This window comes from Topomyia yanbarensis, chromosome 3 (genome assembly GCF_030247195.1).
Source record: "Topomyia yanbarensis strain Yona2022 chromosome 3, ASM3024719v1, whole genome shotgun sequence".
Taxonomy (NCBI): Eukaryota; Metazoa; Arthropoda; class Insecta; order Diptera; family Culicidae; genus Topomyia; species Topomyia yanbarensis.
Window position 1 is genome coordinate 401,227,493 of NC_080672.1, and position 21,348 is coordinate 401,248,840.

Here is a 21,348-nt window from a genome sequence, read left to right on the forward strand (position 1 = left end):
TAACATGCTTTTGTAGGTATTTCTAAAGCACGGGTGGACTCAACATGATTTGTGCTTACTTAAAGGATGGAATTAGTTAGAGATTTTGGTGTGAGAGAAAATTAAGTAATATTAGAGGGACCAAGAATGGTTTTAATTTTCATCACAGATTTGCAAGCATGAGTTCTTTACATCGATCAAATTCCATAGGGCATATTCAGCAGCGTGGGTTTTTATATAGGAGTTTCAATGTGGAATTGGAATGGAAACAATTATATCCCCAGCGTTTTGATTTATTATGTCAAACAGCTTTGTTTCGATCTTTGAAACTGATATATGTTGACATTCTGTTTATTGCTTCATTTGAAACATATTTGGATCTGTGTTTTGAATAACGAGTATTCAGCACACTACACTCTGATTCGATCGACTGGGGAAAATAATTTCTTTCAGGGGTGGTTCAGTTCTAGTTTTTTTGTAGTAAATAATATTATTAAGGTTATAGCAGTCCTCACAAATATCGTCCTGGAGAAAATATTTATTGTTTTAAATTGCTTGAAGATTTCATAACAGTGAATGCGATGGTATTTTTTCGAATTTGGTAAATAACTATTGAGATTTTTTTACTAAATTTGAAAAAAAAATCATCCCAAACGACCTACTTTAACTTTCCAATGACAATTTACGGCACAAGTTAGAAGGGAAAAATTTAAGTGCGGTTATGTCTCTGACATTACCAATCCATCTTTTTGTTCTCGTTTTCCATTTACCACAACTTTTTACTAATCATATTAAGACAAAAAAAATTCTACTACAACATAGGTATTTTCCAAGCAAATCGCTGTTAGAACTTTCCAAATCTGAACACTAGACCATTACTACAGAATTAATAAAGTGTCCGAATACTATCAGGAATCAGGAATAGGTAGCGATTGGCTCAAATGGCAAGGTCCCCTATGTTGATCGGAGATTTGGCCCTGGCAATGATCTGCCTTATCATCATTTTCCTTATGGTAGGAATTGGGGAAGTGGTAAGGTTAGGGATAAGGAAAATAATGACACAGAATAATTAAAAAAGAGCATTTTGCACCCCCGAAGAATGCTGAATGATCTGCAGGTGCTACAATAGCAGGAATAAAACTTCCAACCCCCGGAGGGATTTGGAATTTTTATTTAAACAGTGAGAGGATATATCAACACCCTCGAGGGGATATTGAGGTGACAGAAGGACAACACCCCCGAAGAGGTTTTGTTATTCAAATATGGCTTAAACTATAGCTCTTTACCACACTGGGTTAGGATCAATACTATATCCTTGAGTTTCAGCTCTCTGTACATAGGTTCATCTATATATGAAGAACCAAAAATTCGGAGACGTAATTGCATGACTGCTGGGCAGTTACATATCAAATGATATGAAGTTCCGTAATCGAATTCACAAAGATCACATGAATTATACTCAGCACGCTGAATTGTAGCCATGTGATAATTGAGTTTGCAATGTCCAGTCAGACTAGAATATTGCAATTGAACTTGAAAAAATGCACCAAATTCTTTGACATCTACGGACTCATAACCTGCAGAAAAGTTTTTATTTGAACGTAAGTTTGCAAGCTACGTCAATGGTTCGCATGTTCGGATGCAGCCCAATCTTGTGCTTTATCGAACTTGTTGAAAGTTATTATCAATTGTTTAGTTGCTTTTTTGACATTTCTTTTTAAATCGAATAATTGATAAAACAAGCAAATATTTTGTTAATTTGCCAATCGAGTGATTTACCGAGCAAAAAGTTAAACTGAGTACTTCACGAGAATGAATTATATTTAGTGTATTATATTTAGCGTATTTATTCTTGCCTATCAGCTAGTCCTAAAGAAACAAATCTCGACTAACTGAATCTACATTTGACCAAATAATAGAAAGACGAAATGACTACACTCAACGAAAATTCCTGATTCCATCAAAAGTTTTATTCAACACTTACTCTAATGAGAATAAATAGGTTACATACAATTTGGTTTCGGATTGACATTCTTAGACCTAACACTGGTTGTCCGACAGTTGCGTGGCAATCTAATTTTTCACACCAACTGACTGTGAAACTTGACAAACTTTTCCGCCTTTGTGGTTTTGATATTTGTTCCAAACAGTATGAACAGACTCAGCATTGCCACGAAGACGTAAACGAAGAAAGCTGAAACACAAAACGGCCGGGGATTAATTCGTATTGGTATATGTGCGCTTTATTCTACTATAGTAATTTTTATTAAGGAACACTTACCGGTAGTCAACATCCACACGTGGAAGGGCATCCCTCGGTCGATGTTGTGTGCCAGATAGGATACCCAGTCGAAGCAGATGGCGATCGTGAACGGAATAATAAAATATCGGTTTTCCTGGAAAACATAAGTTGAGATAGTTATCATGTATGCAGCTGAAATCATAGGGCATAAAACGTGCCCTAATAGAGATTATTTTGCATCAAGAGTTCAAAATCCAAGATTAGTAAGCTAAAAAATTTGCGTTTCGACTTCATGCTATCAGTATTTGGTATTGACTTAACACATAGGGTGATGAGCCTATTTTGGCACCATTATGGAGAGGGTCGCACTATTTTTTGAACAACTTAAAAAGAAGCCATATTACCTATAACCTTTTTCAGAATAAAGTATCAGTGTACTGTTTCTTAAACATCTGTATAATGCTTATTTGGCAGAATTGTCTCAATTTTCAGCATAAATGAAAATAAATGTTCTATTCTGTGCATCTATTCCCACCTGAACGTTCCAATTATCGCCTCATGGGTGTGCCGATTTCCACCTCATCGAAAAACAATCTAGTTGAAACGCAATGCCTCATATTTCATTTGCGTCGATTCTAACTAGGTATCCAGATCATGGACGCCAACGCGTGATTTGTAAAACGAATTATTCTGCTTTTTTCAGCCGATCAAAACAAACGTAAACATTACGCACACGAAAGAAACTCATCAGCTGTTAGTAGAAGAGCGCCCAGAACTGCGCATGCAGGAAATAACCATGCGAAAGTTAACAACTGGAATATAAAGTTCACATCACACATTACTTCCTCCCGATCCAAATTGTATGTGCAGATGAAAATAAAATATCTGCGATCAACAATTAGTTGAATAACTTGAAATAATTGATTACTTATACCTGAAATTGCATAACATTATGTTTTCAAGTTCATGTTTTGGTTTGGCCGCACTGGTGATTCTTTTCTGTATGATGGATGCAAAAAGTTGGTTTTGATTGTGGTAGTGTATCAGCAAAACATGCCAATAATAGGAACCCCCGTATTTAGTTTTATCCTATTATAACACTAGGCCTATTCTAGTGTTTGACGAGTGCTTTTAAAGTGAAATAATCGTAAAAAGGTTCTCCAGCTAAAATAAAGGTATGTATCAGTGCAATGTTTGATATATTTGTGCCGGAATAACGAGATATGAGGCGGTAAATGCTGGCTCGAAAGTGTTTATTTTGCTAAGCGCCGTTGCGTCCTGTTTCGGTTCACTACGCGAGTGAGGCGGATTAGCAGATATTTCAATAAGGTGATTTTGTTTTAATTAAAAGTTGGATTTAGTGGATAGTTCTGAATACGTATGTGCACAACAAATAAAGAATATAACTTGAGCTTTTTTTGCACACCTGTTTTAGCCAAATCGATATTGTCATTATCTCATATACTTGGTTTGAAACCAAGGGGTACGAAATAGGGTCACAATAGGCTCTACTGCCATAATAGGCACATCACCCTATAATTTTCAATGTATCAGCGATAAATAGCTTACAGCGGTTATAGACTGAAGCGCCCCGGTTTCTATTAGCACCATATCCATTTGAATAGGCTCTTTACTCTATTTATTTGTTGGGTACAAAGTAATAGAGTAAAGAGCCTATTTTGGCTCTGTGCCAACTTTTGTTCCAGCAATTACAACATGACCAGTTCGTTTGTTATAATCTGATTTTGTGGTCGTTGCTGGAACAAAAATTGCTACGCGGGATGCTAGGTTGCTATGTTTTAATTACCGTAAAGTTCCACTTTATTGATTTTATTTGTTCTTTACGGCTAATTGATGACTACGAAATAGAGATGGTCGGGTTCGGGTTTAATAAATTTAAACTTCTCGGGTTCGGCACGAGTTATGGGTTTTTGAAATTTCAAATTATCGGGTTTGGATTTTCGAAATGTTAAACATTCGGGTTCGGGTTGAGTCCGGCTTTGTATAATTTGGAACTGTTGGGATCGAGTTTCGAACAAATCAATCCTAACCATTTCTCGCCGTTGTTTACATTTAGACATCACACCTGGTCACCTAATACTACGTTCACACTACAGAGTTAAAATATGTTATAATAATTAGCAACAAGAAAAATGTCATCAAGATAGCGTTAAAACATGTTTTAACTCGTAGTGTGAACGTAGTCATATTCATCATATTTTCTGATGGCAAAATATTGTATTCATTTTATACATGTATAAAAAATGTATAAACAATATGCTTTACATTTCTTTTAAAAAAAAATTGTATAAAATTCGCTCAAAATTCTTCAGAGGCCCGAAGGGTCGAGTTTTATATACCAATCGACTCAACTCGACAATTTGGAACAATGTCCGTGTGCTTTTTTATGGAGGACGAATCTTCAAAAGAGACTGCTACCGACTTAGCCGTGGTACTGTCGAATTCTTACTGCAGCTCTTCTCTAACTAGCCGACCGACTAAACCTTAACCACTTGTATCTCTGCATCCTCTTAGCACCACCACCATATAAGTAAAGTTTTCAATGTGTGTAAGAAATAAAATTGTCATTTTGAAATGCCACAAGCATGTAGCAATTTGCCACTAGCCGGCGCACAGTGGTCCCCCCATAGGCCAATAATACAAAAAAAATATTTCGGCGAAGGCGTGTTTTTATCTTGCGATTACATCGTTCTGTATGTATATTTTATAGTTTCATAATTAATTTTGTCAATACTGAACTGGTTTTCTTAGTATATAGAAGAATGCATAGGGTGGCTCGTTATTTACCGATAATGTAAATAATATCGATAATCGATAGCTCGCCAGAAAAATGTTTTTGTCGATCTGTAATTTTTAATATTCATTTTTTTTCAGATAACACTACTATTAGCTTTGTATTAAATGATAATTTTCAGTTTTTGGAGTGTAAGGAGAGCAGAAATATGAGTTTATTTGTATATGTAATAGAAAAATAAACCTAAAAATTTTCAATATGACTTTAACTAACTTTGTCCCTCGATATCCTTCCCGAACTTCTTTTCAAAATGGTCGTCAGACGTTCCACTTCCACTTAAACTAGGTTTCAGCTGCGCATCTCTGCGCCCAGAATGCCTAGAAAATCTAAGATGTTGTACATGTTTAACGGGATAATGCAAGACGAAAAACTTTATATCAGATTGTCAAATTATATTACGATAATAATTACTACTGATCTCGAAACTATGTAGCTTCTTTGTTATTTTCCCAAAATTTCTTATCGATCGAATCATTAGAACTTGAGTTATATCGATTTATTTGACGCTTCTCTTTGAAACACACTACGGAATATTTGATGTACGAGGCAAATGTCTCACTCCACTTCGTATTACAACTACGTTCTCAAGTACAAGTAGTATTTCTCCATTTTAAAATAGCTGGTACTCGGAGTTTTTTTGTTATGGGATAATTTTTATTGTAGGAAAACACATTGGTTGTTCACGAAAACCATCATTTTAAAGGAAAAAATACACGATTTATTTAAAATTCGAGATATTATGCTCACCGAAGACGATATCATAATATTTGCGTTCAGGTGCAGAAGCTACAATTTAGAGAACTTTCAATGAATAACTATTCCTTTTTTTACCAACGCAGCACAACTTGTACTATTCGATACTAAAAAAAAATTCTGGATCAAAAAAAAAGTAAATGTGAATCTTAATGTAATAAGAAAAGCCGCATTACACTGTTAGGTGGATATAACCGATTTTTTATTGCGAAATTTGAATTCTGCGACCCAAATTTACTATATAAATGCAGTTTTGTATCAAAATTTGCATTAAATATATTTATGACCGCCTCTCTTAAGGAATGGAACCACTGTGCGGCGCTGCGATCGGCCAGCAAACTCTATATGGGCGTTGCGTGCAAATTTGGATACAATGGTGATTCGTGCATGCGAACCTGTATGCAGTGGTGATGTTGAACGTATTTTCATTTAAACAGTTTTCACGAAGATTTCTTCTAGCTTACATGTCTGTTTTTCTGTGGTATTACTTCGAGAGGAGATTGTGCTCTTGCACCTCTTCTTTCCAAAAGCCCCTTGGCTGCTCGATTGCGCCTGTTCGCTGTGTGCGTGTTTTCTTTTTCTAAATTTTTCTTTTTATTTAATTTTTCCCTCCCACGCACAGTGACACCTCTCCATACAAAGTTGTGACAACATTATAAAAATCGATTTATGTGGCTAAAAATTAGAAGTATATAAATACGACCGGATAATGTTTATTAATTTTGTTTTTTATTCCTCGGCTTTTCGGTCTTTCAAATCAGAACTGGTATTGTATACTGACCGACGTTTCGGCCACTGGTTTTGGCCTTTTTCAAGGGAAATATGTTATCGTTCGTATACGTATAGACGTAGAACGATAACATATTTCCCTTGAAAAAGGCCAAAACCAGTGGCCGAAACGTCGGTCAGTATACAATACCCGTTCTGATTTGAAAGACCAACAATCCGTGGATTAAAAAACAAAATTGCTAAAAATTAGGTTTTTAACTAATTTTGGGTCGCTAAATCCAATTCTGCTATCAGTTTTGAAATGCTTTGGTCGTTAAAGAGCTAATATACACGCTAATAATAGTAGCCATTCGCATCGGATAGCAGAAATGGTTGACAAAAATAGTAAAAATCACAAATATTTCAGTAATATGATGTTGTTTAGGCAACCAATTTGTAAGAAGATTTTTAAATAAATAGATATAAAAACTTCGGCGCAAAAATGCGCTATAAGAGGTCTGTATATCTTGAAAGTACACTACAATTTAAGTCAGATTCATGATAAGTGACTCATGGGAGACCATATCAAAAATTGTAAGACGTTTAAAGATAAATTACTGAGTTGACATTTATTTTCTCTATTGCTTTTTCTTCATGCAGATCAAGCGCAAATTATTTTTGCACAAAAAGCTTCCCTCTATAGTTTAGCAGAATCATTCTTCTTTTTTAAGAACTTAAGATTAACCAATCTGCCGTGTAGTTCTTGAGATATCGCCATTTGAAGTTCGAAAGTACGAATAATTCTTATGAATTGAATTGAACAGAAATCCTAGACATCACTTGCTTCAATGGTAGGTTAAAAATTCATTTTTCTTCCGATTATCGAAAAATTTTGAGATATTTTTTTTTTCAAATCGACAGAAAAATAAAATGAATATTCACAAAAGAATTACAAAACATTGATTTTTGGGGTTTTGTCACTCGTCGTGCCACTGTGCTACGAACAGCTTGCTGCGATCCAGAGATACCGAAAACCGAACTCGCATCCCTTCACAGCCACCCTCAGAGGATTTTTAAGCGAGTTGAAACTGCTTGTTGATGTTGCCAACTCAATGCTCGTATCTCCGCTGCGCTCCGACAGAATTAGTGTTACTGTTATTACCTCTCAACTGTGCTTGAGCTCGGTTGCTCAATTTGACTAGTCGATGAAATAACAGATCTAAATATATAAAATTAATATGAAATGATCTGAGAAATCTGAAAATGATATAATTTTGAATGAGAAATGGATTGGAGAAGAATCCCGAGCAAAAAAGCTCCAATAACATAAAATATAATCAGAAGCGTATTGTTTCGCGGATTTGAAGTAATTTAAAAAAAAATATTATAATAGATTTATAGATTTTTGTCAAAAATGACTGACTTATCTGTTGGATTGTATTCTGTATCACCACTGAATCACAATGCATAGATAAGATTACCAGGGTCGTTTGGAGAATATCGAAAAAATACCAAAACATGGTTTTCCCAACCATAAGGCTCAATGAAAATGGCAATCTTGAACCGCGTTTTTCTCGGCTTGTTGTTATTCAATATGGGACTCTTATGCTTTAATGGGCAGTATAGGTTGGTTCTAAAACTTATCTGTTTAAATATTTTACATCGTAGAGCTATTACACCTAACCCCAAACGAAAGTTGTTTTTAATACTTTCTAGTAGGGGCGGGTATAGCGTATTTGATAAGGTTGTGATACCGAAAATCCCAGAAATATTGACTCATTGTTGGTACCGAACTATAGGTATTGAATAAATATAACTACCGGTATTTTCGATACTATGCAGAGCTTTTGATGAGCAATATAATTAATGATAGCCTACTTTATCTTTTTTTTATTAAATTTGAAGCGTGAAAAATTCATTGACCCCACCGGCGGTAGTTGAGTGGTAAGCGTGACCGCTATCTATTCCAGTTGATCTGGGTTCAATCACAGTCGAGGTCGTTGAGACTTTTCTGAGGTGAAAAAATCTGTGGTAACGTCTTCCTTCGAAAGGGAAGTAAAGCCATTTGTCCCCAGTCCATGAGTTGATGGGTCGATATCTAGTCCAGATAGTGGAGTCAACTCTCTGGTGTCGGTCTTTGGCTTTGTAGCGGAAATAGGCTGATGAAAAATAACTAAAACATGAAGCTGAATCGTACCCCTATACTAACTAACAAATATCCTTCTCCCGAGATACTTGTGGAGTGCGCTGTTGTATATACGACCTCTAACAAAAGCAAGTATATGGACTAACATTCTTTCCCTTTCCTTTCGCGATCTACATTCGGGTCTGGCCGTCGCCGGTATTGATCAATTAACACTTTAGGATTACCAGGAGTTGCACATTGAAAGATGTTTCGCTACTCCCAAGCATAATTATCTACTGATTCTCTGTGCAACGTCAGCTAGTCCAGATCAGGGTTGTTAATGCGATACATTTTTCACGATAATTTATCGGCGTTACTCGTTAACGATAATGTATCGTCATCGGAAACTCCGTTAACGATAATGTATCGTCGCCTTCATCGTCATCGTCGGTTCATCGGTTATCGCGATACATTTTGCGTTACTTTCCCGTTTATTGGAGTTGAAGTTAATGCGGTTAACTTTCAATTGTTTAGAAATAAATACCTATTGAAGGACATATTGTTGGCAGTTGAAAATCAATAGTTTTGGACATTTTCTATGCACAGCGGAGTCTGACGATGCGTCAAAATGAAATTATTTCAACTTTTCTGGAAAATGTATTATGTTGAAGGGAAAGTTGTTGGCAATTGAAAATCAATAATTTTGGACATTTCAATACGCAGAAGGGTCCGACGATGTGTCAAAATTGAATTTTTTCAACTTTTCGAGTAAGATGGTGCGCAGAAGAGTCCCAGGTGCACAGTGTTTCCAAGCGGCAAAAAGGTGATCAATATTGTTTTGACCATGAAGAAAACAAATTTTGAGCTATTGTGCAATTAGTAATTTTTAGCATGCAAAAACATATACATATACAAAAACATTTAAGATTTTATTATAATTTTAATTTAAACCAGAAGATTTCGGATTTTGAAAAGGAGAATATACATACATATTACCAATGTTTGATTTCCTTTTCTAGTTAGGAAGCTTTTAGCCCTCTCCTCCGTTTCTTCTCTCCACTATGTAACAAGATGCTTCATGCTTCTTTCTTTTACCCTTAAATATGTAGTGTAATTTATGTACGGCCTCATAATAGAGTTTTAATCGTTTTTTGAATACAGTGAAGACCCGTTTTTATCAGCCCCTTGGCGAATTATAGGCTGATAAAACGATGACATTGACAAAATCGGCACATATTTTTTCTGGTTCTGAAGAGACGAAGTCGAAACGCAAACATCTGGACTAACATATATTTTTTCTTTCTTTTTAATAAACCGGAGCAGTTAAAATATTCTTCTTTAGTTCTTCGACAAAGCCTCATAACCCGTTCTGATCATTTAGTAAAAAATTCCCTTAAGGACGTCTTACAGTACAGTATTATTATTTTTGTATATTTTGCATCTCTAAGATAAGAAAAATATGCTAAAGAAGGAATTTACTCGAATTTGACTTGAACGTAAGCTAGAGCCCACGAAACGATTTTGATAGTGTTTGTTTTACAGATTCGTATTGGTATTCGTCTGCGGAAATTTGCGGCTTCCGTACCAAAATATCGCTTTTTGGGCACTAAAACATTCGATAACTTCTAAGTTGTAAGAGATACAAATAAACTTACATTACAAAAATTCTGTATTTTCTTATGCTGAACAACATCTTGGAACATTTAGAAATTCTACACAATTACCAGGAAAAGTATTTTGCAAAAAGCAATTTTCAGGGGTATATCAAAAAAATCTCCACAAATGCAAATTAAAATCGACAGATAGACACATAGTCTCTTCAGCGAAGTTAATACTTAAGATATTCTCAACAACTTTGCCAAAGAAAGTTTTTTTTTATTTTCACAAACATAAGCAAAAACTTTCTTCTCAGCTTTAGAGGGATTAATCACCCAACTAATACTTTTTAAATGCAAAAAAATATACATAAACTTTGCTGAAGACACTATAACTAAAAATGTTTTTCGTGGTTCAAAGAATTTCTTTCGCCTTTTTGCCAATTTGGATCCACGAGTGAATTGAAAATATCCAAAACTATCGATTTTCAACTGCCAGCAACCTGCCCTTCAATATAAAAAGTTCGCGAAAAGTTGAAAAAAAATTCCATTTTGATGCACCGACGGTACATGGAAAATGCCCAAAACTATTGATTTTCACTTACCAATAACTTCTTCAATATAACAAACTTTCCTCAAAAGTTGAAAAACTCCATTTTGACACATCGTCGAACCCCCTGTGCATTGAAAATGTCCAAAACTATTGATTGTCAACTGCCAATAACTTTCCCTTCAATATAAAACTCTCCCGAAAAGTTGCCAAAAAATTTCATTTTGACACATCGTCGGACCACCCCCCCCCCCTGTGCATAGAAAATGTCCAAAACTATTGATTTTCAACTGCCAACAACATGTCCTTCAATAGTTATTTATTTCTAAACAATTGAAAGTTAACCGCACCAACTTCAACCCCAATAAACGGGAAAGTAACGCAAAATGTATCGCGATAACCGATGAACCGACGATGACGATGAAAACGACGATACAATTATCGACGATGACGATGAAGGCGACGATACATTATCGTTAACGGAGTTTCCGATGACGTTGACGGGTGGTTAACGTTATCGACGATGACGATTGATTATCGATTAACAACCCTGGTCCAGATCTATAACGGAGTAGCAGCCAGGGGTGGTCGCACAAGCTCAAAATGAGATTAGACCAATTCCTTTCGTGTGGTAGACACTGCACCGTATTCCAAGTAGAAATCTTCCCTGTTTTTGTTGGATATTTCACAATTACATAGAATGCTGTAATTGTGCAAAATCCAACAAAAACAGTGAGGTTTTTATTTGAACGCACAGGGCACTGACTGGACATTGCAAATTAAATTTTCACATGGCTACTATTCGGCGAGCTGAGTGTTATCCGTGTGATTTTTGTGAATTCGATTACGGAGTTTCATATCATATGACTGTAACTGCCCTGCACTATTGCAATTGATTGTCCGGGGTTTCGTTCTCCATACTTAAATGTACATGGGGCTAAAACTCAAGGATATGCTATTGTTCATAACTCAGTGTTGTAACTCTTTACATCAGTAGAGCATTATCAGTAGAGTTCATTATACCTGCTGAAGTGAAGAATTCAGGTTGTTTATTGTTTTCTGTTGTCATTTTCCATTTCTCTATCTTTTTTACACCTCCCTTTCCCTTCCCATCAGGACAGTAAGAAAACGAAACGGCTATGAAGTGCTTGAACCCATGAGTATTTCCTCAGGAAGTCAATAATGGAGCCCTTGTGCAATGTAAAGATTTATTTATACATTCATTATGTACGAAAAAAGTATTTATCAGTAAAAAATGAAAATAATTTCAATACCTTTCTGTAATTAAAGTAAAGATCGTAATTTTTTTCTCTCCAAGAGAATTACTTTCTGGACTTCCAAGAAACGAGTGGCATGTTTCTTTTTGCTCGAGTGCTGTCAGTTCAATCGAAGATGGCGTCGAAATAGCAAGCACTTCGAGAGCGTGTTGTACGGTTTTACGAAACGAATGGTCATCGTGTAAAAAAAGTTTACGGTAGAGCACTTTCGAGACGAAAACGTGCCCGTGCGTACAGTTTACCGGATCCTTGCATCCCTGAACGTGGAGCGGAAGGCCGGTAGCGGCCGTCCGACGAAGATAATGGCAAAGAAGAAGAACGAAGCGTTGAAAAAGCTGTTCGACTACAAGGAAGGAACGAGTTTACGTGACGCCGGCCGAAAATATCACTGCTCCCATACCTTGATTCACCGAACCCTCAAGATGGAGGATATAATCTGTCGGAAGAAGACTCGATCCCCCGAGTACACGGACGAGCAGATAGCGATGACGAAGAACTACTGCGGGACGTCGTTCGTGCTGGATGACGAAAGTTACTTTCCGCTCTTGAAGACCCACATTTCAGGGAATGACAGTTACTATTCCAGCGACAAGTCGGCCACACCCCCCCCAAAGTAAAGTATAAGTTTAAGCATTAATTTAAAAAATAGCTATGCTGTACATCGCCATATCGCACAGAGGAATCTCAAAGCCGTGGTTCAAGCCGAGCAGTCTGACCATCAATCAATAAATGTACCAGTAGGAGTGTCTTGAGAAAATTCTTTTGCTGTTCTTTAAAAAACATCATGCGGATGGGAAGTACGTCTTCTGGCCAGACAAGGCGTCTTCCCATTATGCCAAGAAGACGCTGGAGTATCTTGAGCAGAAAAAGATACCATACGTACCGAAAGAAAGGACCCCACCAACTTGCCCCAATACCGTCCCATCGAGGATTTTTTCGGCTCCCTCATTGCTCTAGTGTACAAAAATAATTGGCAAGCCAAAGATACGAAGCAGTTGTCCACCAGGATCCGAAATTGTATCCGGAAGATGGACGTCAGTGCCGTCCAGCGCTCTTGTGAGAGTATCGGGACTAATTTGCGTCATACGGCTGACCAGGGTCCTTTTTCCAATATCCATTAATTTTTTTTTAAAGAAAAACATTGTTCGCACCACCAACTGACCCTGGACTCCCCTAACTTCCATAATTAAGAACCCTGAGATTCAGCGAACCCTCACTTCAATTGACAATAATTGTAGACAATTCTGATTTATGTGGTTTTGACGAGTACATACTCATAACTTAAAGTTATTTCCAAAATTAATGCCTACCCTTCGGCTATTAAATGTTTGGAAATTACTTCGAACGAAGTTTGAAACAGGGATGTCTGTTCGACGTGGTTCTATGAATCTTCCACTCTCTCAGAAATGTGTGCTACCACTGATCACAGATTCACAATTTGGCACCACCGGAATATTTTTTTTCTATTTAAGCAGCGGTCCAGAACACAACACATTTTGCTAGTTTCAACAGAAGCTACATAATTCGTTCCATTTCGGAACTGGCTAATATTATTGACATACCTTATGTATTCCATAAATCAGCATCCCGACGGCAATCAGAATCAGCACATCTCCAACGTAGTCCACAGCCGAGCAGCTAACCAACTCCAGCACTTGAATGAGTAAAATAATTTACCCGTTAGATCGGTCATTTGAAATAAAAACAAAACGCCCAAACAAAACAATCTTACAATCCTTCGGCAGCTCGGAATGGTTCGGATCGTTATCCACTAGCTGTGTGTAGCCGGAGATGCTCAACGAAATCAGCTCCAGCAGCCCGGCCAGCACCCCGATGAAGTACCCGTGAAACTTAATATCCGCACAGCATCCCATATTTTGGATTTTCCAACGTAATTCCCAAAAACTAAAATAAACTCCGGAAAAGATCCTTCCGCGGACAAAGATTGAACAAGACTAACCATTTGCGTGTTAATTCACCCATTCTCTCGCCCGGAGGCTGCGGCTATTCGTTGCACTCGGAAATGAACAGAAACCTATCCAGAAAACAGAGCAAAAGAAAGAAGGAAGTGCAGTTTAATAGTAATAACAAAAAAAATGTGCAGAGGGAAAATCCTAAAATTGCAGCTGGTGCTTGTGGTGGCTGAGGGTAATGTGGTTCTACGACGGTGATGATGACGATGATGATGGTTATAACGCTGCCGATCCGCCTTGACAGTACATACTTTCGTTCTGTGTTTTCTTTTGGCAGTTGGTTCTTTTCGGTCCCGACAAAGGATCGATCTTGTGGCTCGTGCATAAAGCTGTGAACCTTTTTACGATCACGTCTCCATCGCCGCTACGGGTACGACGGTACGTGTTGGGCCGTTCCAAAGGACGTCTTAGCATAATTTATCAAAACACAAATAAAACGAGCCTCTAGATCAATCAGCCTTTCGGAAATTCTCAGCCAAGTTTCCCGTCGGTTAGCCGAATTTATTGGACCCACCGACTGGCGACGGGCTGCTTATCTCGGGCTTACCTGGGATGATTCGATTATTGTGTAGGACACATTTACACCGGGCCGAACGATGGCTGGCGTCGGCAGGGCGAGCGGCGTAAATTGCATGCGCACAACACGGGCTGCAAATTTGAGAACGGGGCACAAAGCCGGGGAAAGCATGTGTAAATTTTATGAATGAGTTCATCAGAAGAGCTCAGAGTCGAAAGATAACAATGGGTTTTTGGATGAAAGCAAATTAGGGAACTTGGGACGGGGAAACCAGCTGCTTTCATATCGGTTTGTGTAGGGGGATGAAGACTAAGTGCTCCTTGAAAAGTTATTGTTCCGGGTTATTCCGAGCATGAAATGATTCCCATTGCATCCCGAGCAGGAAGTAGGAATGTTGTGTTTGGATTTTAACATTATCTACGATCAAAGTTTGAATGGTTTGGTCTTTTGAAGCTAATTTTAGCACCTGGAAGCTGTAGCTGGTTATTTGAATATGCGGAGTAAACGGCAACGGACGAAGATGTTAATAATGTTTTCGAATATGTGGTAGCGCCACCGTTCCGTTAGCCGCCAAGGCTATTAGGAATAAATAAATATTCATATTTTTAACAAAAGGTGCAACATTGTTGCACGGTAAAGTCGTCGACAGGAGAGAAGATTGTTCTTTTTCTACAGTGGTACACATTCGTGTAGCTGTGTATGGAAAAAATTAACTTCTCGAATTAGTATCTGAGCTGCCCCAAATTGTGAGATGGGCATTTGCATCCCTGCTGATGATGGAATTTTCACTAAAGCTTCAGATTTCGCAGGCGATATGTAGATGCGCAGAAACGGTTCAACTTCTATTTTCTTGATCTGGCGTCTTGTCACTATTTTCAGTTTTATTAAAGGGCCGCCGAGAGGGGGGGGGGACCGGGGTGTTTCCCCCCGGGCCCGGAGTTCTGAAGGGGGCCCGGATTTTTACCAGAAACTAAAATTTTAACAAATACTTTTTCGACAAAAAATTATTTGAGAATGCAATTAAAAATTCAATATCTTGTGTATGAGGTAACTAGAATAGCGAAAATTCTAAACTACTGCATATTTGCTATCAACTATGTTTATACCAACCTAATTCTCGCATCGAAACAAGATCAGATTCGAGTGAGCATAGCGAAATTTGTTCATTGAATGTCATGTACGCAGCTCACCTGGGTTCGAATCCCAACCCCACACGCAGGAATAGTTTTTTATAGGAAAATTCCGAATCAGAATGAAGAAGCGAATGACCTTAAGGTTAAAACACCCTTAATCGAAACAAAAATATGATCAGACTTGTAAGGGTTAAACAATTAAATGGTTTGATTAGAAGTCATGAGGTTGTCTTCAAATTTTGCCAATATGAAATCGATTTTTTTGATCTATTGAATTTCCAATCTTCGAAAACGCTGGATTAGTATCGAAAGTTATTATTGAAATCCTGCTTAGGGTTGCAACACCGGTTTTTGGAGGCGAATTCCGTGTCTTCGTTCAGGTAAATCCGAATTCGCCCGGAAGAATCCACTAGATTATTTGGAATTTTGCGTTGCCTTTTTCTCTACCAGAAATCGTCCAGCACCCAGTCCTCGTAAACATCATCCTCGGGTTGCAGGCCCTAATTGCTAAGGAAGGCCCCTCTTGGCGTTGACAAATATTATTTTAAAAGTGCCATTTGGGTTTCAATGGATCAATGTTCCTCACAAAGATTCTCGAAAGAAACTGGAGTGTGATTTCACACCCCGTGTTTGTTTACTGAGGAGCAGAGCAAAGCTCGCTCGGGTTATCCTTCACAGCGAGAGTGGCTGGTGCTTTTAGATTCTTTGTGAATATCCGAGGAAGCGAAGTACTACACCCAACTAAATCAACAAAACTGTTAACAAATGCGAAAACATACAACTAAATGTGAACGGCACAGAAAGGCTGAGTGCTTTACCAAAACATTACACTCTACGCTGAATGTGAAGAAAATAAGATATTTTTCCTCCTAGTGCTACGAGCTATTTAAGAAATAAAACAGTGCATATTTATTTGTTTTTAAGCGATTTATACAATAAAAAGCAATGGAAGCGCTCCAAAATTCTGTCAAGTTATCACTTTAATTCGAAATTCTAATTGATTTCAATGCATACCCATGTGTCTCTTGAAGTCTATTCCCTGCTCAGTAAAACTCTGCTGGTCAAAGTACCATTAAAGGCGGTAACCCTACCTCTATTTGAGAGCTCAATTGGCCAAATAAGTCATCAAAAACTCTTGATCAACCAAAATAATTCGAAATTAATTCAAAAATTTGAATTTAAAATTTAATATATTTGATTTGCCGTTCATTGTTACAAAATCCATAAAAACATGTTCAGATACGAGATGATACCGATACGTTTTTGTCAAGGGATCGTACTACAATGACGTAGCTTTTTTCTGCAATTTTCGACTACCGATTCCCCCTTGCAAAGCGGCCAGGGATGGGAAAATACATTTTGCAATTCTTTCAAATACGGCCTTTTATCAACATTTTCATTATAACAGGTGTGCTAACACACCAACACAAATAAGAGAGTAATTCATGTTTTATAGGATTATGAATGTTTTCGAAACAAGCATAGCGTAAAATTCAACCACAACCCTTATTTGAAATTTGATCCAAGTTTCTCATTTTTTCCATTTTTTATTCCTACATGGATTTTTTTAATTTTGTTAAAATTTCATTGATCTATTTTTTCAAGGTGTGGATTATATTTGTATTTCTACAATTTTAAGATTCTGCCTTTTTATCTATTTCCGTACTGTTATTTTATCCATCTTTTTACATTCCTTACTTTTGCCTTTTTTCTATTGCTATCATTTTCACTTACTTTAATTTATAGTTCTCTCTCTATTATTTCATTTTATTCGCAATTTTTCGAGAAAATTCTGCTTTCTTTATTTTATTTTTCTTATTGTTTCATATTTTAATACCGTGCTTTTTATTTGTTTCTTTTGTCATTCCATCTTATTTTTAGAATTTTTCTATTTACTACATTTATTCTTATCATAACCCTTTTCTATTTCCCTTTTTTATATTTTTTGCATTTCCAAAAGCGATTTCACTTATTCAAATTCAATTCCAATTTGTCTTATTGTTTAATTTTTTACCTTTCTCCCATTTTCTTCCTTATTTCTAGTTTTTAGCTTTTCGTTTTTCGCAGTTTTATTTTTTCCCATTGTTCATTTAATATAATTTTATTTATTGTTTATACCTTTTTCTTAAGATTTAATTCGTTATTGTTATTTCATCATTGTTTCCATTTAACCTATTTTGAAAGTACTTTTTCTGTTGACCATTTTTCTATACGTGTACATTGATTTTTTTTTTATTTTCTTAAAAAACATTTGATTTTTTTTTGACACTATGCGCACGTGTTCTTCACTATACATTTAGTTCGTTGTTTGAATTCGTTTCAAATTTCATTTCTAGTATTTTTTCTGTTCTTGAAATAATTTAATCCATTTTATTCGTTTTCTTCGTGCTAATTTTTCATTTTTTGATTCTATAGTATACCATCTTGGCTTTTTTCTAATATTTTTTGTTTTCCATTTTGTCTGTTTGCTCCCTTTTTGTTCTATACTTCCAATTTTTTTTTACTTTTTCGTCTTTTCCAGTTTTTAAAAATCCAATTTTTCAGTTTTTAAAAATTTTACAGTTCGTCCATTTTTTTAAATTTCTCTATGGTTATTTTATTCTTGTCTTTTATATACACTCCTCTAATTTTATGCATTCTTAACGTTTTATTTACTTTTTCTATTGCTTTAAATATTACTTGTTCTTAATGTTAAATATATTTTATTATTCTTGATTTATAGAGTTTTTCAGCTTTATTAATTTTTTATATTAATGTTTGTATTCTTTTTAGTAGTTTCATTCTTTCATTGATTCTTGAAATTTTTCCTACTTTCCTATCGATTTTTCATTATTTTCACCATTTGCGCAATAATGTTCGACTTCTTTAATCTTCGCAATATGTTTTTCTAGTTTCCTGTTTTATCTATTTTTAAAGGTTTTATTTTGTTTTTTCTCGATTTAACATTTTTTGATTGACATTGACATTAATTTGTTTATTTGGCTGATTTTGTTGTTTCTAGCTCTTTTGTACATTCTTTTAATATTTAGTTTTCCTATTGGTTTTTATCTTTTGCCGTTGGTCGCCGTTTAGCTATTTTCATTTTTTGTAATTACTACATTTTCAATCTTTCCATTTCCTTACTTTTATACACGCAGAAAAAAGGATTGTAGATACAACAATATTCAGGTTCAAACTTAATAATAATTATTATTATCTCAGGGCTAAAAATATTCAAGAATTGTTTCAATCCATACTATTGTTATATATACAATTAATTCCGGTTTTGACGTTTCTAGATTTGAATCACATTATCGGTTGAATCTACAATATGATTATTGAAACAATCGACACTATCTTATTGATCGAATGACGTGAGCATGATTAATTCAACAATATACTGTTGTTGAAGCAACAAACAATATAGTAGACGATTTCTATTGTAACGCTTATTTCTTTTGAAAAAAAAAATAAAAAAAAAAATAGTTCATAGCTTATTGTTTATTAAATTTTTCAAAGTCTTACAGGTTCTTTTGCCAGTGAATAACTTTCATAATTTCAGCAGCGTCCTGAAAGGTAGAAAGATAATGTTATTTTAAATATATTTATTTTTTTAATATTAGCACTTATCCAGAGAGTATACTTAAGTCAACCCAGAGAGTATACTTAAGTCAACCTAGAGAGTATACTTAACGTCAATATGACCCACAATTATCCAGTATGTTTTGATTGGGCTGCAAAGTCTGTTGAAACGAAAAGGTTTACTTTACATTCAGCCAAAAATTGTGATTGGTACAGCCGTTTTAAGTTTGTTTTCACTTACATGTATGCAGAAGAAAAATACGATAGATACACACAAAATATACACAATACACGCTGATTTGCTACTATGCAAGATCAACATAAAATGAAATTTGGTTGACGTAAAAATAATATTGTTGATTCAACAATAAAACAATGTAGGCTCAACAGTCTATGAGTTTTGAATCAGTCATAGATTGGCGATTTAAATCAAAGATGATTTTTTTTTGGCTTAAGCGTTCGAAATTTCGCTGCGTGTAAATACTATTGACAAAAATGGCGCTTTTCATAGTCACCAAAACTTTCTAAGAGGAATTAAAAGCTCCCAAAGTATAAAAACTTTGTTTTTTTCCTTCATTGGCACTACAAACAACTAGAGCTAAAACTGGTACATAAATATAAAATTTGACTGTACTATACATAGTATCAGTGAACTCCAATGGGAAATCAAACATTAACTTTTTTATACATAGGCAATACATAATGGTGGGGGCCCTACGTTGGACCCCCCGGGCCCGTATTTTTTCTCTGCGGCCCTGGTTCTATAGCATCATGCTAATACGAGTTTTTGATATATTATATTTAAATGAAACTATTTTTAAGGCTGGCTCTGGCCAGCCAGGAAAGATTCTTGGTAATCAATAGGATTAAAATATATATTTCAATGCTTTAATCAACTAAAGGAAACAGCCCAGGATTTAATCTATTAAAGAATCACTTAACACTGATTAACAATATCTTCTAATTTAAGTAGAATTTGTTGAATGTATTTCTCAAAATAACTAACCATTACAATTTTTCCACAATTTCCACAAAGTTCGACTTGTTTGATTACGGGTTCATTTTACCACAATTTGAGAAACAGTTTCAATTAAAAACAATTTGAGAAACAGTTTCAATAAAAGTAGGCGCATCAGAGCCCTACTGATAACGAAGACGTAAACGTCTTTCGAAAATGTGATGATCAGAGTACAATTCCGAAAGCACTCGAGTTGAGTGTATAGAAAAGATTGAAGAAGTGCTCTTCAGTCGATTTCAATTGATTGATTCGTTTTTCTCTCTTTTCTCTGTGATTTTTTATCATCTTTCTCATTTTATTTTGATCAAAAATAAAACGAAAAACTGTCACATACTGAAAACATGAAATCAAAATAATAAACCCATAAATGACTTATAGATTCAACCAGTTACAACATTTTAGTCGCTCTCCGTGATAGCCTACTGATGTCTGTTCACTGTATCGTCACGTCGTTTTCAAACTTACATAGACCTTAATTAGAAACCTTCGAACGCGACTAAAATGCTGCTGCTGATTGCAACCTTAAGTTTATTATGATTGATTGACTAATATGTGGCTTAACATCAATTGACATCCGATAGAAAGTAAAGATAAAATCACGACAGTTAGTCCTACGCCTACTGTGTACGTTTCTGCATATCAACAAGTTTAGTAGTATACAAGTGAATATAGTTCGTGGATACAGGACATCTGGTGTTTATACTAAGCGCACAGTGCACTAACTCTTACACATTAAATTTGCGTATAATTTAACTAAATTTATTCTGGCCGATATCTAGTATCTGAGTTTTGTTAAACGTGGCAATCATTAGCGATGAAGTGCTCATTTTTGAATAGTTTTTTGTTATCAGTTTTCCCTAAAACTTTTTTATTATATAATTCGCTTATTCGATTAGGTTCAATGCGTTAGCTAAACGAAGCTGTTGGTCTTTTATATGTTTCCATGATAAAACATTAGTGGTTGCCCAACAGATCTTGTGCGAGCGACTAGCGATAGCTTCTCCTTCCTGTACAACGCAAGATAGTTTCACATAATTGCTGTACGTTTATGCTGTGGATTATTTTGTACTATTCTACCAAACTCTTTGGTTTATAAAAAACT

The 21,348-nt window shown here is 35.7% G+C and overlaps 2 protein-coding genes across 3 annotated transcripts in view; one reads left to right on the top strand and one right to left on the bottom strand.

Annotated features, from left to right (window-relative positions):
- The window catches only part of LOC131694310 (putative uncharacterized protein DDB_G0271606), a 356,903-nt gene that overhangs the window by 328,075 nt on the left and 7,480 nt on the right, over positions 1-21,348 (top strand). The window lies entirely within an intron of this gene.
- Positions 1,969-13,969, bottom strand: LOC131694321 (uncharacterized). The gene is made up of 4 exons (XM_058982964.1): positions 13,777-13,969; positions 13,607-13,698; positions 2,261-2,375; positions 1,969-2,173 (listed from the first exon to the last, which is right to left on the bottom strand). The coding sequence occupies exons 1-4, from the start codon at positions 13,916-13,918 to the stop codon at positions 2,061-2,063; spliced, it is 462 nt and encodes a 153-aa protein (XP_058838947.1). The 5' UTR covers positions 13,919-13,969; the 3' UTR covers positions 1,969-2,060.

Bases quoted from the DNA above. Each gene is read 5' to 3' on its own strand.
- LOC131694321 (XM_058982964.1), bottom strand. From the start codon at position 13,918: ATGGGATGCTGTGCGGATATTAAGTTTCACGGGTACTTCATCGGGGTG. The intron at 13,699-13,776 runs GTAAGATTGTTT...TACTCATTCAAG, and splicing joins TTCCGAGCTGCCGAAGGATT to TGCTGGAGTTGGTTAGCTGC. The intron at 2,376-13,606 runs GTATGTCAATAA...TATGTTTTCCAG, and splicing joins TGATTTATGGAATACATAAG to GAAAACCGATATTTTATTAT.